The sequence below is a fragment of the Oreochromis aureus genome, linkage group 22 (genome assembly GCF_013358895.1).
Source record: "Oreochromis aureus strain Israel breed Guangdong linkage group 22, ZZ_aureus, whole genome shotgun sequence".
NCBI lineage: Eukaryota > Metazoa > Chordata > Actinopteri > Cichliformes > Cichlidae > Oreochromis > Oreochromis aureus.
In genome coordinates, this window is record NC_052962.1 from 23,659,897 (window position 1) to 23,677,605 (window position 17,709).

The following is a 17,709-nucleotide window of genomic DNA, read 5'->3' on the forward strand; positions in this document are numbered from 1 at the left end:
CATTGAAACAAATTAAGAAATGTCATCAGGGACAGTAGCTCTTTCGCTAAGAATATTTTAAATGACATAAATGTGTATTTACACATTTATTTACACTTAAAAACACTGTTGCTTGCAAACACTGATAAAACATTCAACAATGTTCAGTATTTGTTTATAACATCAGAAATATAATTATAGCTAATTTCCCTAAAATTTCATGGTATAACTTTGAGGCTATATCATCCACCCTAACTACAATAACCCCAAGATAGGCAGCTGAAGCCTTGCCAGGTCTCACATCCAGTTATTCAAATCACTAAAGTGGACATAGTTTGTGCAATTGGTGCCTTTTGGAACCATTTGATGGAATCATCTGACAAATGTCATGAGCCAAGCTTGCTAGTGTCAGCTTAAAGTTTAGCACACCACCATCACATCCAGTTCTACTCAGTTCTGGATCAGAAGAAACAGAATGGAGGTTCAAAACATTAAACTTGACACTTCAAGATAAAGATTCTAAATAACATATGGCATTATGGTGGCAGTGTCCATCTTTTAGATACAGTTAATGATATTCATAGGTCGCTCCATTCTTTGCAGCATAAGTGCTTTAACACATACACCTGAGTGAACATGACCAAGTCCAAGTGCAAACCACACTAAGAAGCTTCCATCAACCAAGAGATCCAAATCCAGAACCTGGTTGCTGTGAGGAAACAGTACTAAGCACTGAACCACACTTCCCAAAGGTTAGGTAACAGGTATATGATTTCAGTTAATTATATAATTATACCCAAATGTGTAATTTTCAGGTTAATAGTGAACATTTTGACTTGATCACTTGAAAAGAGTCACTTTTTTAAGGGGTTCAGTTCTAGGCTAGGGATAAATTAAAAAAAACACTAACTACAACCAAAACATATTATATCCCTTTTACACAAGGATGTACAAACACAAATTTCTCCCTCAAGCAAAGCTTTAATTTCAAGTTAAAATGTGATGTTAGTCAATTACATCAAACCCAGTTTTAAAATTGGGACAAAAAGGGAATAGTCAGTGTGACAAATGTTCAACAAGTAATCCCTTTCTTCCTCTCTCCAAATGAAGCAGCGCTCCAGCTTTTCACTATTCTTGTAAGAATAAAGCACACCATTCTGCTTGCCAGCCGCTTGATAATTTATTCCTTCTATAGGGGTAAAAAGCTGGTTCAGCGCATTGTCTTCAGCCACTACAGCTGTATCTAAGGCCCGGCTGCATGTAATCTCTCTTCTGTGACAAGACGGATGACTCGTCAGGCTTTGTGCTGAAAATCCTCCATCCTTGTAGAGTCTTTTATTTCAGGAGTGCACACAGGCACCCGCAGACCAGTGTCCTAGATTGTGAACCGGTCTACGTTGGAGGGCAGAGGGTACAACGTGATAGTAAACTCTATGATGTCATTAGCTTTCTACAATCAAACCCTCTAACAGAGTTGGCACGTTCACTAAAAGAACTAAAGATAAACTAAGCAGGTTTCACTTAGAAAAGCGAGGCAAAGGAAGGCCTGCTCAGCCAGGTCTCCAAGAACTGTGGATTTAAACATGCTGTGAGAACAAGCCCTCAGGAAAAAAAGAGAATTGTTTTGGCAGAGTGTAAGGGCTTTAAGCCATTAAGGTCTCTGAACACTGGAAGAAAAGGAGTGAGGTGATCTCATCAGATTACCACAACCACATTAATAAGGTTGGGGTTTCAAGGTAGAGCCTTCTCATTTACAGAGCGGTGCACCTGCAACATGTGTCTCTTTTAGAGCTATTATGTACGATACCAAAAGAGAGGCAACAAATACTGCCTAGCATTCACTGTGACTACTTATCAATGTCTGTTCAACTGGTTTAACTGTACAGCTGCATGAATATAATAGGCTTTTCCCCAATTTCTGTGTTATTTATTATATACTGTTACTATGGTGCCTGCACATATTCAACATGGCACATTTTCAAATAATGAGTTCTGTGTTTACGGAGGTACTAACAGGCTTCAGACAGCATTAAATGCTTAGTTTCTGGTATTTTTGTGAGGATGGATATCCTGTTCTCCAAACCTGCTGCTCAAACCTTTTTTGTTTACCAGTAGCAGCAAACAAATGGTCTTAAAGGTAGAGTGGCTTTAATGAGAGAAGAGTTAAATGCCTCATTTCAGACAGAGGGGCTGCACCAAGGCGAGGCACACAATAAATAAACATTATTTTGAGCTGCAACATCATTATACTGCACTGTTACCTACTATAACCCCTGGTCTATAATACCATGAGTGAAAAGTCAAGAATGTGCCCGGACTTTATGTTGCTGGCCTTGTCTCCATTTGTCTAAATTCCACGGTACCAACTTTTGGGCCATTCCTAGTGTGTTATAACTATAGTCGGTTGCAGAGAAGAAGGGCTCAACCATTTTAATAACACACAGACAGCCTATTTAGGTAATAGGCTGGTCTATTTTAACATGCACCGACTTTCAAGAAAGCCACCGAAATTCTGAAGTATCAAGCTAGAACACTGCAATGAGCTCCTGTGACACTGCTGTCACATCGAGCAGCATCACTTCTTTAACACTGTGCCTTAATATCCCCTGTGACTAAATCGACCTGACAATATCTGCCTCACATGGTAACCTATACCGATTTGGACTATTATAGAGACACGGTGAGTATAAAAGCAGTATTCTATATCTGTATACCAAATGTGGTTCACACCAGGCCTCTATCCCATCCCTAACAACTTGTGGCAACTGCTCGTGCTCAGAGCCAAAAAGGCTTAGCCAAATCTGTTCTTTGGTAAGCACCCAAAAGCACCACAAGGGCATTAGCAGGGAAACAGTTCAAGGCTGCTGTGACACTCACCACTTCTGCATCTCACAGTTGGGTTCACAGCTGTGGTTTATGAAACGCGCCTCATTGCCCATTCTGTAGCTATCAATCACCATGCCGCTATCCAGGTTCAGGCAGTAGTGGCCACTGTGGGAGAAGTACTGTTCCATCATGCGACTCCTAAAACATAGAAGGTAGGAATGTGTTGAAGATACGAGAAAGAAATATACATCATCTAACACTAGTTTCATTGTATAGTAATGAAGATGTCCATCTCACCTGAACTCCTGTTCGCTAACAACTTCACCCAAATACTCAATGATGAACTGTCCTGAGCGGAGAGACTCCTTGGTGCGGATGCCCCACCCTTTCCCCTCAGTGCGGAAACGCTCCAGACACTGGACCCACTCATGTCTCTGGATATGCTGGTTGTCACATTGATCTCCACATGGACAGGTGCTGGGAGAACACTCAGCAAAGCTCATCCTGTGAAAAATATATTTTTTTTTAATTACAAAATAAGGCTGCTATTATAGGGAGCTTGGAAAGAAAAGCAACTGGACTTATTTAAGTTTCTTGAAGATGTTTTCACCTCTCATCCGAGAAGCTTCTTGATTACCATGACACCCCCCCTCAAACTCCAGACCTCTGAATCAGTCCACTCATTCTCAACTGTAAAATATCCTATCCAATCAGAACCATGGAAGAAACTAACACCTTTGCCAAGCTGTTATAAAATGCTGTCAACTGCTGCAGTGCCGCAGGGATATTTTCAACAGCCAGTGCTTGCTTGTTTTCAGCACCCCTGAGGCATGGTTTCTGTACAACATCTGAAGCACATTACTGTTTTTACTTTGCTCTGCTACATGCTAAAAACTCATTAAGATGTCAGATTGAAGAGGATATACTGGTTACAAACAATAAAAAAATAAAAAAATTAAAAAAAACAAAACATCCCCTTCCTATGGAGATCGGTTTGACTGGAGAGAAAGACAGCCTGAAGATGGAAATGGAGTGCAATGGCTGACATTCCTGTCTGATATCAGGCTACTTTTCTTCTGTCTTGACACCATGTTTTGCCCTCTATTCAAAATCACTTAATTCCTAAAACAAAGCAATGTAAAATAACATTTCTAAACAAGCACATGACTTCATCTGAATACTGAAAAGTAACATGAGACTTGTTGAAAACAGCCGATTATGATGGTGTGTCTTTACCTATTCAGGCATTCATCCATGCAGCCTTTTTCAGTTGAGTCTTCAGGAAGTCTACAGTTGCATGTAGTTGTTTCATAACCAGAGAGAGGCTTCACATCCACATAAACATCTGCAAAACATAAACAGAGTATTACCTTATCATTTTTACAGTGTTTGACACACAACGTTGAACTGTAGACACACATCTTTAATTCCTGTTTTTGTAACAAGTGAAGCAAATATCCTTACCTTATATATTTATAGGGAAACACATAAGTCTAACTAAGCTTCAAATTATATTTAGGCTGGTAAAAAATATAAATTAAAAAAAAATCCTTTCACTCACTTGATCTTATTTTTTTATAAAGGGGGACATCAGGCCTCTTGTGTAGCTGAAAGGAAGAAAGAGCGGTAAATGCAAAAGTGGTCGAAACAAAAATACATACTAAAAACCTCAGAAAGATTGATCACCTGATCATGTTTCCACAACCATAAGATGTCGTAAGGCAACTGGAAGTCAATGCGTTTCTGTCTCAGGTACTTTCCTGGGGGGAAAAAAAGCAGGGAGAATTTGGGAAGAGAGAAAAATCACTCAGTTGTATTTATGCTTCATCTTATCATAGCTGAAAACACAGGCCTGTGATAAACAGAGGAGAGTCCTGTTCCAAGAAACAGGTTTATCTGGATAATTTACTAGAGCCGTTTGAATCTTGGACACAGACTGAAGTAAAATGAGGTTTTCTAGGTTTTACTTTCCCTCCCTTGGCAAGTTATACAGCTAAATTCAAATTTGTGAAACCTGCCAACGATTGACTTCTGCATAAAGAAATTTAAGAAATGTGCTCGAAACGTCAACTAAATAAATAATTAAATCTACTTTCAGCTGTTCCCATATTCCCCAATTTGTCTCTTTTCTATCCTTCACTTGTTAGGTAAATGATTAAATGACTACACTATAAATAAATAGCTTGCTTTTTTGATGATCATAAAATAAGTCGATAGCAAAAATGAAAAAAATAAAACTCACCAACATGTATTGGAGCAGGAAACAATCCATACTCATGTTCCCCGGGTATATACTCTAGCTTCTCCTTCTTCAGCTGCAGAAGCTGACTACGGGGGCTGTAGAAGAGGAAAAGAAAAATGTGAAGGCAGTTCACTGGCTGTGCAGAAAAACTGTATGACACTATGAAGTGTTGCTGTCTGAATTAAAGATTAGTAGGGAGAGGATTTGGATCCCATAAGACTCACTCTTCAGTTTTGTACACATCAGAATATAACCCTGCTTTCTGGAACTTCTTCTTCGGAGGTCGTGCTGGCCTTTTCTCTCGCTGGGTGGCTATGGGCATAGGTGGAGCTTGTTCCCTGGAGACAGGGCCTGGGCCCTCTGGTGAGCAGTGGCCATCTGGCTTGGTTTCCACTGAGCTAAAGATAGAAACATGACTTGGTTTCTAGTGACAACTGGACTTAATAAATGTTATACATACCACCACTGAATCCTAATATTAGTATTCACTGTCATAGAGAAGAGTTTCTCAGGTCCAGTCTTGTTGAATATGCAATAGTGTATTATAATTTGCTTACCCATGAAGGCTCTGTAGCTCATCTTGGGTAAACCAGCTCCTTCCTGTCCCAGGTCTGGACCTTGCCACAAGGTTCCCTAGGTTTTCCTCTCTTTCGGGCAAGTGTCCCTCCATGTCTTCAGCCTCCCTGTCCTCTTCCACATCCTCCTCCTCCTCATCCCCTTCTCTCTCCCAGTGCTTCCGCTTCTGACCTTTTCTACGTTGGCCCTGGACTACAGACTCAATAGCATCAGTCACAGTATCACCCTCCCACCCTCTTCCCTCTGCTAACCGTTCCACTCCTTTCTCACGGTGCCGGACTTGATTCAAGTCTACCACAGGTGGAGGGGACGGTGGTGGGGAGGGTAACGGGTGTTTCCTGGGACGTCCAGGCCCCCTCTTCTTTACCACGTTGTTTCCTGTACGGGCCTGTCTCTGCAGCTTCTTGGCACGCAGGATTTTGTTGACATGGTGCAGACTGTATTTGGAGGGCTGTACCCGATGGGAGTTGTGAGACAGTGAGACATCCAGGCAACACTCCTGAGAGGGAGAGAGGCAGGATAAGGAGGTTGAGCTGTGGGAGTGAAACAGAGAAGACTGATGATGGTGCTGCTGGCGGTGGTGCAGGGATCCTTCAGGTTCTTCCGAGGTTGGGAGTGCAACACCCCTTGTCTGGATACCTGATGACCCTGAGGAGAGAAACGGAAAATGAATGGTTCATATCCCTGGAACTTAACATCAGAGAGAACAATCTTAAAAATTCCAAGTAGCAACAGGACAGTTGACTTGTCAGCACTCAGGAAACAGTGATACTACACTTATGCATGTCTTCTCTTGTTCCTTTAGGTCCTTTTCTATTCTCATACATGCTTCTAATCAGCCTTCAATTCTTTTAGAATTTCGTTAATCCAAGAGTAGCAGAAAAATGCCTGCTGAAATCTGTACAAATTGCTCTTTGATCATATTTCTTCTATAAGAAAACAAAAAAAGTACATCTCAAAAAAAACACCAGCACTTCTAAAGTGTGTAAATATCCCCTAGATGTATTCCACTGCTTCCAAACATTCTTTACACAGATGGAGAAAAAAAAAAAAACTATGTTTAAAGGACACTGTACACTAACAACAAAACTTCAACCAGCCTCGAAGCATGGGGGAGGTGGTATCATAGTCTAGGACTGCTTTGCAATCCTTTAAAGCACCATGAATTAAAGATAAATTAATTTTATCAACAATGTCAGGGAAGCGGTCCATGCCCTGAACCTTCGAAGAGGCTCTGGGTGATGAAACAAGACAAATGACCCAAATCCCACAATTAAATAACATCAGAATGGATGAAAAATAAGAAGATACAGGTTTTGGAATGGTATGGAAATATTCTAATGCAGACCCTAATGTTTTATGACAGTCCAAACCATCAAACCTCACACAGTTTCATTGAATGCATTTAATGTCTTTTTACTTGAGAAAAAGAAGTATTATTCTTACTCCTAACTCAAAATCCTTTAATTTTTTGGTCATCCATGCAAATCATTTATTTTTGACTGAAATATAAATTTCAAAAGAAAAAATAATAATACAACAATTCATACACTTAAGTGGACAGAAGTTGCGGGCAACTGTAAAAGTCTGAATGAATCATTAGACACATTGTGTATTAGAGCAGGGCGATATGACCAAAAATATTTATCACGATATACATTTGAAAATTTGCGATAACGATATAACTGACGATATAATTGACACTAGACAAAATACTTTACAACTCCACAACTTTATTAGTGCAAAAAACCTCATCAATGTATTTTCACTTAAACAAGCAGCTGTTTTTTATGTGCATTAAAGTTATATAAAAATTTAACAGTGCAAATGCAAATTCCTTGTTGACAGTTTAACCAAAAGGCATTTCCAGTGGAAATTGGCCGACATATCCTCAGCATAACCATGTATAATATCCACAAAACTTAAAAATAGGTTATACACACACAATACGGTAATATTATGTTGAAGCACACTACGTATCACTCCGCGAGGCTCCTGCCTTAACCGTAATGCTCCGACAATCCATCAAGCGGTGCGAGTTCGTAGCTTAGCAAAGTCGTACTGAAACATCTGACAGATTTTCGAGCGCCGTGTACCACATTAAATCGTTTCGAGGTCAGTAAACACAACCAGAATTCATACATAAGGCACACGGGATTATAAGGGGCACTGTCGATTTTCAGAAAAATCAAAGGATTGATTTTAAGTGTGCCGTATTTTTCAAACAACACGGTAATAACGACGCCCGCTAGCATGCGCTACCAAAATAGTGCTTTGTTGTGTATCTGACGGATAAAGCTAAACCAGTTCCACACCACTGAAGTTGCAGCATTTTTACAAACCAGTTCTGGTTCATCCGTTTCATTTAACGATCCACTTTAGCTCTTCTCATTCTGCGTCGCCGCCATGTGCGTACGTAAATATAGGCACTGCGCATGCGCGTTTTACCCATATTCTATCGCGATATTTCATTTTTCTATCATTGCCCAAAATTACACCGGTATTACCGTGAACGGTATGATATAGCCCAGCCCTATTGTGTATCCATTTAGATTAAAACCTCTTTTCATGATAGGGTTGTTCAAATAAGGACATTTAGCATAAAATTTGTGCCAAATCAAACATGCAGATCCATCTGCTGTGGTGACCACAATAAGGAAATAAGGAAGCACCTGAAAGTACAACCTCTTTTACCAGAGACAGTACTGCCAGACAGCAGACCGCATATCATCCTGTAATATAAGGTCAGAGTGCGATGACCACTTAATTAGCCAATCACTGGACCATATTTTTAACAGTCTAATTTCCATGTGCTGTGACATTTTCTCTTTGAATCAGCACATCTCAATGGAAGCCTCTTTCGCATCTATTCACACATGTCCTCTTCCAGCACACCCCTTACACTCTTTTTGCTACGCGTCACTCTCTCTACACCCACTACTCTGTCATTGTATATTTGTCAACTTCTGTCATTCCCCACTTGCGTTGTGTGGCAACCCAGTCCCCACCCTTGTCCTCCCCTACCTTCACAGTTCTGTCTGTGACCGCTGGGTGACCCCATGTCCTGAGCTCTAATCCAGGATTACCCTGGCTTGGTTTGAACTGCATCATGCTGCCTCAACAAGGACCTTTTGGCTTTCCATATTACTCATAGACACACGCATAAACATTAGGTAATACTCACATACAGTCAGCCTACCAATGCTCATACGCACATGTTAACGGCTCGTTAAGAGCCTCAAAGATGAAGCGAGATCTCTACCGCGGCACTGTGTCTTACATCAGCAACATAAAACCAGCCCAGGTGCTGGGTGTACCGATGGATAGGACTAGGCCCCACATTCTGAGCTTTTGAGGGAAAAGACTACTAAGTATAGCACGTTAACAAAATACTCCACCCTTCTAGCAAGATGAGCCCTGGCAGAAATGCTATATCTACAACTGTGGCTAACCACACACACAAAGGAGCTAGTTTAAGCAATTATGTATGCTTTTTTTGCCATGCTGGTAACCACTACTAAGAGCTACCAAATGTTACAGCATATGCACAGGAGATGTCATTGTGTCTTTAAAGTGGGCTTGTTCACTAAAATAAATGACCCATCCAGCTTAGTATTTTTTTTTCTTCCTAACACTGGAGAATTGTTAATTTTCCAGTGTTGTTCTGAGGTATGGATTTGAGACCCCACTTGCTGTGCCATATGGCAATAGCTGCCCACATACAGGAGTCAGTGCTGGATCTAATTGATTGCACACTGTGCCAGTTTTGCCAGAGCTGTCCAAAACTATAAAGCCCATCAAACAGCAGCCAATCACATTTAGACACAGAATTCACAATACAAATGAATCAGAACTATTTCAGGAAAGATGATTTTGGTGGAAAATTAACTCCTGTAACCTTTAACAATGTCACATTTAATTAAGGTCAAATGATTTTCTGTACAGAAAAGTTATCAAAGACGCAAGCTTGAAAAGCTACACAGATCATAAAGGATTTAATGGAGGAAATATCCAAGAGGAGGTGAAGGCAAATTGCTCCCTGCTGCTTTAAAATATTACGTTTTTAATAACCTATGCTACAAACATGCCAAGATTATTCAAGCAAGGTATTAAGCAATTATGTTTTCCTGCCACTTTGCATTTACTTTTTTTATAAGCTCTGCCATAAAATTAATTTTATTATGGGGTACACTAGGAGCACATTTAATTGGAATGCAGTCCAATACACCATCACCACCTATGATCTACATTTATAAAAAAAAAAAAAAGAAGAGCAAAATAAACCACCACCAGAAATTCACTTTTACTATAAATAAAAATAAAAGCTGAAAATACACAGATTTGCTTTTGTTTTTTTTAATTATTCCTAACCCAAACAACAGAGATTCCAAAAGTGACTTACCCAACTCTCTCCTCTCTGCTGATGTTGAGTGTTCCTTCCTCATTGGCCGGTCCATGTGAGAGAAGCTGGAGCTCTCTGTAACTACATCAGTCTTTCTGCTCCTGCCTCCTTTCAGTGAAGTGCGGGTGATTGCTGAAGCAAACAGATTTGTACGCTTTGGAGAATCGTGGGTTTCTACATCCTCTGTGGGAGTGAGAGGCTCCTCATCCTCACTGTCCGAGCAGCCTGCTGGGTCTTCTGCCCGTCCGTCTGAGAAGGAACCCTGGCCAGGAGCCAATTGACTCCGTGACAGCTTTGAGTAGTCTGCTTCAGAGCTGCCTATCCTGAACCAGGACTCAGCTGAGTGGCCCTTTGAGCTGTTGCCCAATGCAAGCCTTGAAGGTCCTAGACAGGACATGGAGCTCTCTTTGCGCTTGTACCTTTCAGCAGATGAGGATGAGGAAGAAGAGGGGGAGTTGGCAGAGGTAGTGGCAGCTTGCTTGCTGGCACTGGTGCTGGAGGTGTCTCGTCCAAAGCGGCATCGCTGTAAAGCCTCTGCCATTCCTAAACCACTAACTCGCTCTCCTTTCCCTGATGCTCCACTGTCAGAAATCCCTGCACTAGCTCGGCTCCCTGATCCACCTCTTGCTGCTTCCTCCCTGTCCTCCTCAGCACAGCGTTCTCTGTGTTTGTGTCTGTGTTTATGTTTGTGGTGCCAGTTGAAGGAGAGCTCAGAGGACATGGGTGGGTATAGGACAGGAGGCCGTCCTGCTCCCAGGTACTCCTGCCTTAGCAGCTTGTGTTTTTTCTTGTGAAACTTCGAGTGGTTCAGCAGGAGATGTGAAGGGTGGTGATGATGTAAGAAAGATGTGGGGGGAGGTGGGAAAGACGGTGAGTGGTGAGTGTGATGTGATGGGGCTGTGTGGGGTGACTGGTGGTGTGGGTGGGGATACAGCGCACTTGCTGGAGGATAACCTCTGTAATAGCCCAACCCCAGAGGTCCTGACGAGTAAGGAACACTATAGGAGGGGTGATAGAAGCCTCCACTTGAAAGGGGGAATCCAAGTCCAGGTACAAATGGAACCTCAGACATAGACTCCCTCAGTTTGGGAGGCCGTCCACGTTTCTTCTTCATATCCGGTTTACGAACATAGTGCAATGGGTCACAGGAGTATGGTGGATGAGAGTAGAAGCTGCCAAAGTTAACCCTGAAGATTGTAGGCAGGAGGTCTCTGTGAACATAATGATGCGGAGGAGGGCCGCCTGTGCCTCCTATGGCACCAGCAGCCCTGCCACCCACCCCTGGCACTCTACTTGATCCCGCTGCTATGCCTATTCCGCTTCCGAGCCGGTGCCCTGTGGTGCGGTGAGTTATGCGTATTTCACTTAGTCGCACAACAATCTCGTCCAGCTCAGCGAGGAAGTCTGGGTCGAGTCGTCGGGAGCGTAGCTGTAAGTACTTCTTCTTGCGTTTCCTCTTCTGCCTCTTTAGCTTGTCATAGCCGGGGCAGCCATGGCTTCGGCGTTTACATTTGTGCTTATGTTTCTCCTTGTGTCCCATTAAGGTCGTGGCGGGAGCTGCTGGGTGAGGTCTTCGGGGATCAGGTGATGACCTTGTCCCGTGGGGTGATGGAGACGGTGAAGGGTGTTCCATAAGTACATTGCTGTGTCGACGCCTGCCCCTCGAGTTAATACCCATCCCTGGACCCATAGCTGAACCCATGACACCTGGCATTAATAATCCACTGCCCATCCCAGGTGGGATGCCAATTGCACCCAAGCCACCTGCTCCTCCAGCTTTCTCACCACGGTCAGAGGTGCTGTTATTGTCTGTCCCTATACCACTGTCACTGGGCACCGTCTCCTCGCTGTGTGACTCACTCACTGGTGATGGCGTGGCTTCTTTTAGCTCACTCAGAGGGGCAGGGGAGGTGGGATGGAGTGGCCTGGGAGGGGAAAGCTTATGATAATGGTAGTGCTGCCTGTAATGGTGATGGTGGTGATGATATCCACGGCAAGATGACTTTTTCTGGGAGGCTGCTGGGACCCCAGACGATGACATCGAGCCCATCACTGGGTTGCGAGGATTAGGAGCTGAAAAGGTTGGAGGAGGAAGCGAGAATGTGTTATGGCTATGATGGGAGTTGGAATAGTGAGAGTGACCTGCAAAGTGCACTGAGCCTGGCTCCACAAAGCTACCATCGCTGATGGGACTGTGGCCTCCAGTCAATTGTGAGAGGGAGGGTGAGGAAAACACCTCTGAGGAGAGCGGGTGCTGCTGATGGGACTGTGACTGATGGGGATGAAGAGGAGAAGTGGTGTTTGGAGATATAAAGGTTTCTGAAGGTGACATTGTAGCTGACACATTAGTTGCCGCTTTTGGTTTACGGCCTCTCCTTTTACCCATGTATATTGTGCCCTTTTTACTGACATTAATTTGGGGCCCTAGTTTTCCTCCAAAAGAAGCAGCTAGGGATGACAATGACTGTGTTGCAGCTTCTGCTGTTGCAGCCATGCTACTAGTGGTGCCTTTAGGGGTGTCTTCTGACCTTGGGCCTAACAGGATTTGACTGAGAATACGCTTCCGCTTAACGCTTTTCATCTTATTGATCTTGCCAATAATAGTTTTCATGATAAGCTGCCCGTTTCCTTTGTTGCGGAATCTTTCCCCTGCTTCTGGAGCCAACGTGGGAGGCTGACCCTCCTGGGGTAAAGTAGGAGGAAGGCGCTTGGGGCGTCCACGTTTCCTAGGCATAGGTTTAGGAGGGTTCAAGTCCACCTCTGGGTGAAGAACAGGTGGGTCCTGTTCTTCTTTGGACTTCAACAAAGATGAAAAGACCTTAGAGGGGGGTAGCTTGTTAGGGGGATTCCCACGGGCCGGTGCATCAAGCCTTGGCATTTTGGACTTTGGCCTTCCTCTTTTTTTAGGCTGAGGTGGGAAGAGCTGTGACACTGAATTTTGTGACACAGGATTTGGTTTGACCTTATTTGGATTCGGGGGCCTGCCTACAGGTCTTTTAACTGGTGGCGTTGGAGTTTCCAGGCTTGAAGATAAAGGCATGGTGGTTTTGTTCTCAGTGAAGGGACTGTCTGGGCTTCTCTGACTTTGGGCTTTGTGCATAACACGTGTCCAGCGGGGTTTTCTTCCCCTGCGCTTTTTAAGGGGCTTGCTGTCCTGCTCTGCGGGAGAGTCTAGGGATGAATCAGGAGAGTCATCTCTGAGAGGCGTCTGTGGGCTTTCTTCATCATCATCATCATCGTCGTCATCGTCGTCGTCGTCATCATCATCATCATCATCATCATCATCATCTGGCTCCAGTGGGGAAGGTGTCCTTTGTCTAATAGACTCAGGGGGACTGCTAGTCCAACCGGGTCGGCTAGTATCCCGGTTGGGACTACGTTTACTTGGACTGGAACTTTTCCCCCTCTCAACTCGTACTGACTGGTTGCTTCCCCCTTTCTCTTTCCCTTCTGGCCTTCCAGTTGCTGTTAAAGGGGGGCACTTGGTTAAGTCTCTAGGCATGTCCCTGTCTTGCTCTCGCTCCCCTGCACTGCTTTCCTCTGCGAGGGCAGGAGACTCTCGTGCATGGTGTCCTTGTGAGGGAACAGGGGAGCCCAGGTGACTGACTGCACTCACGGTCCTCTGCTCCACCGATGATGATGAAGATGATGAAATGGGACACAATGAAGGTGACGTGGTATGGGGTAGGGAGTGAGCAGGGCGTAACGGTTGCTTAGAAATGCTACTGTTGCTGCTGTCACTGTTGCTTTCCTTTGACAGGACTGTCAGGCGATTATTGCCATAGGTGAATGCTGGGCTGTTGCTGCGACTACTGCTGTTGGTGCTGCTCATGCTGATACCGTTGTTTCCGCTGCTGCTAGCAGCTTTCCCAGTCCCATCCAAGTCCTCGTTCATCAGCGGCATCAGGGTGGTTGAATTTTCTAAAATACTGTCTTTGTTTCTAGACCCGTATGGCCGACCAGGTGGTCTTGACACAGGAGGTGGAGGAGAAAGGTGAACCATTCTTGAATATGTGTTCCTATTAGCCAAAGCTCTGTCTCGTTGCTTGGCTGTAGGGGCCATGAAGCCTGAGCTCGGAAGAGGAGGGCTGGGATCAATCTTTGCAGGTTTGGCTGGCTTAGGGGTCTTGGATGGTGGACAAGTTGCTATGAGTTGAGCTAATTTTTCAGTGACGGTTGGCGCTCCCCAACTCTGAACACCTTTGTCCTTATCTCTTTGACTGTCTGTGCTGTAGGTGCATTGAGGAGGCTTAACACCTTCAAGGCTGGGTTCTTTCGTTAAAGATAATGGTGGAGATGGTGAAGATGTCCGGGGGTTGGGTTGCGGAGTTGGCGCTTTCTTCCCAGAGGAATGCGTTTTGCTGTCTGGTGGAGGGCGGTGAAGGTTAAGTGGTCTCTCAGATGTGGTGGTAGCTGCTTTTGTGTCTGACTTTGAATCAGACTTGCAATCCATCTTTGGTGGACCCTGGAAGGGTGTTAGGGAGAAAAGGCAAGTGATTAATGAGAATAATAGAGATGAATGATTATTATGGTCAAGAAATAACAAACACACCACCCAAATTTCTAAATTATATGTATATAATTTTGAATGTGGTAAACAAGCAGCAGAGGTGCAAACTAGGACTGCTTGATTTGCAATTTGAAGGTGGTAATGTACAATATTAACGTTAAATATTATCTTTTACATATATACAGCACCAGGTACATCATAATTAAGATGTAAGCAATCTTGCACAACATTAAGAAATATTTTAAAAGAAAGCGTACAACAGAAACTGACACACATCATGACAACACACATGGGAAGTATCAGCAGCAAGTTAGACATTCATTGGTAAGATCTTTACTCCAACGGTGGTTCACAGGCATGGCCAGAGGGGGAAGTTACCCTCAGCACAATAACACTTATTAGGGTCAGACTGAGGACAGAGAGGGAGAGCGAGAGAAAGGGGTCATGCGGGGATGGGGGTGGAGAGTACACGGCCAGGCAGAGGACAGACGACACAGACGGAGGGTGATTGAAGGGGCCAGTGAGTGATGAATAGAGGCAAGCCAACTGAGAACACAATGAAAACTAAAGTAAAATTTATGCTCTGCTCTTTATTAGCGTAATAACACCGTGATTACTAGAGTAGCTTTGCTGTAGACCAATGGCTGGCTAATAACATTTTAAGGAAGTAAGGTGAATGAAAATAATTATACTAGTTGTCATCACTGAATGTTTAATTTTGTTCAAAGTGGAAAATCACTGCTGAACCCAAATAAATAAAATCCACAGCGTCTAGCCTCCATACCTTTTTTGCCGGAGCGCTCCCATTCATTTGGGAGGGTGTCAGGGTGGTAGTGCTGGCAGGAGGAGGAGCTAGAGGAGGTGGTGTGGGAGCTTTAGCAGTTGGGGCTGTTGAAGATGATGAGACGGGTGGTCTGTTTACACTGGGACTCTTTTCCCTCTCTTTTTCTCTGCCCTGTGAAGGACTCTGGCTCTGAGCGCCTGCCCCGTCACCTGTGGCGCCTGCACGGTTTCCACGGGCATTGCCTCCTCCACGACCCGTATGCCTCACAGTGGCTCTGAAAGCTGGTCGGCACACATAGTTCTCCAGGATCTTAGGAGGCTTCTTCATGCGTTTCGCCTGGAGGCCAATCTTCAGTTTGACATTGCCCTCGGACAGGCTGCTCTCTTTAATGGAGAAATGGGACTGGTCACCACCGGCACCTCCTGGCCCGCCTGTGCCTCCTGCACCAGCAGATGCAGTGGGGGTTCCCTCCTTCTCTCTGTCCCTCTTCTTTTCCTCCTCTTCTTCTTTCTTCCCACCCACTCCCTCCTTCTCTCGCTCCCCTGTGGGAGCACCAGACAGGAGAGGGGGTGGAGTTGCAGTCCTCCCTTGAATCTTCTGATCCATTAGATCGTTGGGGGGGGGGGGGGTACAAGTTTATGGAGTTTAAGGAGTGGTTGGTGTGGATACCAGGTACAGTTTTTGTCTGGGGATGGGATAAGGGTGAAGGGGGGAAAGGGGGAGGGGGATAACGGTGAGGGTGAAGCTCTCCTTGCTTTGGGGGCTTCTCTCCCTTCCTCGGCTGTCCAGCCCTATTTCTCCGTCCTTCAACTGCAGGACCAGGGACAGGTAGAGGGGAGAGAAAGAAGAAAAGGGAGGGTAGAGAAGATAAAAATAAATTCCACATTAGTCACTGAAATAGAAAAACACAAACACTGACAGTTTTAAACAGTCTTAAAATCAACGCTGGTGAAAGGCAGACAGAGGGCAACAATTTTATTATCTGTTTGGTTAGAGTGTCCTTCATCTCATCTCTGACACTTTTTATGGTGCGCTCATCCTCATAGATTATAACAATCTGTGACCTATTTACACAGCAAAGTCCCCTCTACCTCACCTCAGAAATGTAACCTTAGGAACAAGGACTTTGAATTGTCCACCTGCGATTTCCAAAGCAGATGTACTTTAGAGCAGTGGCTTCCAAACTGGGTGCCTAGAGACAGGTCCAGGTGTGGTTAGGGATTTTTTTAGTAAAGAAAAAAAAATTATTATTACAGGATTATAGAAAGTGGTAAATGACAATTTTTAGTTTACTATGCCAGTGCACATCAAAAGGCCTTGACTGATGCTAAAGACAACAGCATTTGTGAGAAACGCCTGTGAAAGCCACCCGTCATATGGCTTTAACTAGACCAGGGATATCAACAAGTCAACATAATGCCAAGCAAGCTCTAACCCAGAGATGGCAAGAACGCATGTACGACTGCATGCAAGTGTCTGACACAGACATGGATATAAGTTATAAGCCAGTGGAGTTTAGTCCAAAAGTAAAAACATTGTAAAAATCAGGCTCAATAGTTCATTTATCTGACAATATAATCAAAATAGTCACTCCTGCCATTCACGATGCCATTAGAGGTTATTTTCTCCCTTGAAATTTTGTTTGGCTTGCTCTTTGGTGTTCCTTGGAGTCAGTAGTTGATCCCACAGCACTGCCACATCCTTCCAAGTGTTACGGAGTAAGATGCAGAATGAGCAATCCCTTAAGTGTCCTCATTAGCTGCAGTGAAAACGGGTGCCTGTGATAGTGGCAAACAGCTCACATGCTAGCAGAAGAGAGCAGCATGCTTCTTAATTGTCCTCCTTGGGAGGACAGCCCAATTCAATGAAGTTGTCTACAGCTCCCCACGGCCTCGGAGTGATTTAATGCGGATTCGCCCCCAAGCAGGTGCTTTCTCTGGGTGAAGTCATTTGGAGGCAATTCAGAACTGTGACCTCAGCACACTAGGTCTCTGGGACTAGACGAGAGGATCCAGCCGCCTTTTCCAGCCTGAGTGATCAAGCGTCAACATGCCGGCGGTTTTTCTGCATCCTACATTAGTGGAGAGCACTAAAGGAGGTACTTAATGGAGCCTCAGGAAAGTCATACAAGTCATCACATCAGTAAAGCATCACGGTAAGATGAGAGGGAAAAAGTAAAACAAAATCTGCCTTGCAATAGTCTTACACCATGTTTGTTTTGGATTATGACAGTGGAAAACAGTAGTAGAGATTTTTTTTAAACCACACAGTAAACACTGCAGAATTTTTGGATTCTTGCCTGTGGTTCCCCACATGGTCCTTTCAGTGTTTACTTCAATTACTCACTCCATTTTGCCTCAAAACTCCACACTCCCCCTCGCTACACATAC

The 17,709-nt window shown here is 44.1% G+C and overlaps 1 protein-coding gene across 2 annotated transcripts in view; it reads right to left on the bottom strand.

Annotated features, from left to right (window-relative positions):
* The window catches only part of ash1l (ash1 (absent, small, or homeotic)-like (Drosophila)), a 35,339-nt gene that overhangs the window by 14,331 nt on the left and 3,299 nt on the right, over positions 1–17,709 (bottom strand). For both annotated transcript variants that reach the window (XR_005609833.1, XM_031738740.2), the window contains exons 3-12: positions 15,320–16,129; positions 10,026–14,490; positions 5,605–6,271; positions 5,272–5,445; positions 5,048–5,142; positions 4,492–4,565; positions 4,367–4,412; positions 4,042–4,150; positions 3,103–3,309; positions 2,857–3,003 (exon numbers count right to left, since the gene is read on the bottom strand). Coding sequence is in view for 1 of the 2 variants with exons in the window: in XM_031738740.2 (XP_031594600.1) it covers positions 2,857–3,003; positions 3,103–3,309; positions 4,042–4,150; positions 4,367–4,412; positions 4,492–4,565; positions 5,048–5,142; positions 5,272–5,445; positions 5,605–6,271; positions 10,026–14,490; positions 15,320–15,925 (6,590 nt within the window). In the remaining variant the exon portion in view is untranslated. The remainder of the gene's footprint in view (positions 1–2,856; positions 3,004–3,102; positions 3,310–4,041; positions 4,151–4,366; positions 4,413–4,491; positions 4,566–5,047; positions 5,143–5,271; positions 5,446–5,604; positions 6,272–10,025; positions 14,491–15,319; positions 16,130–17,709) is intronic.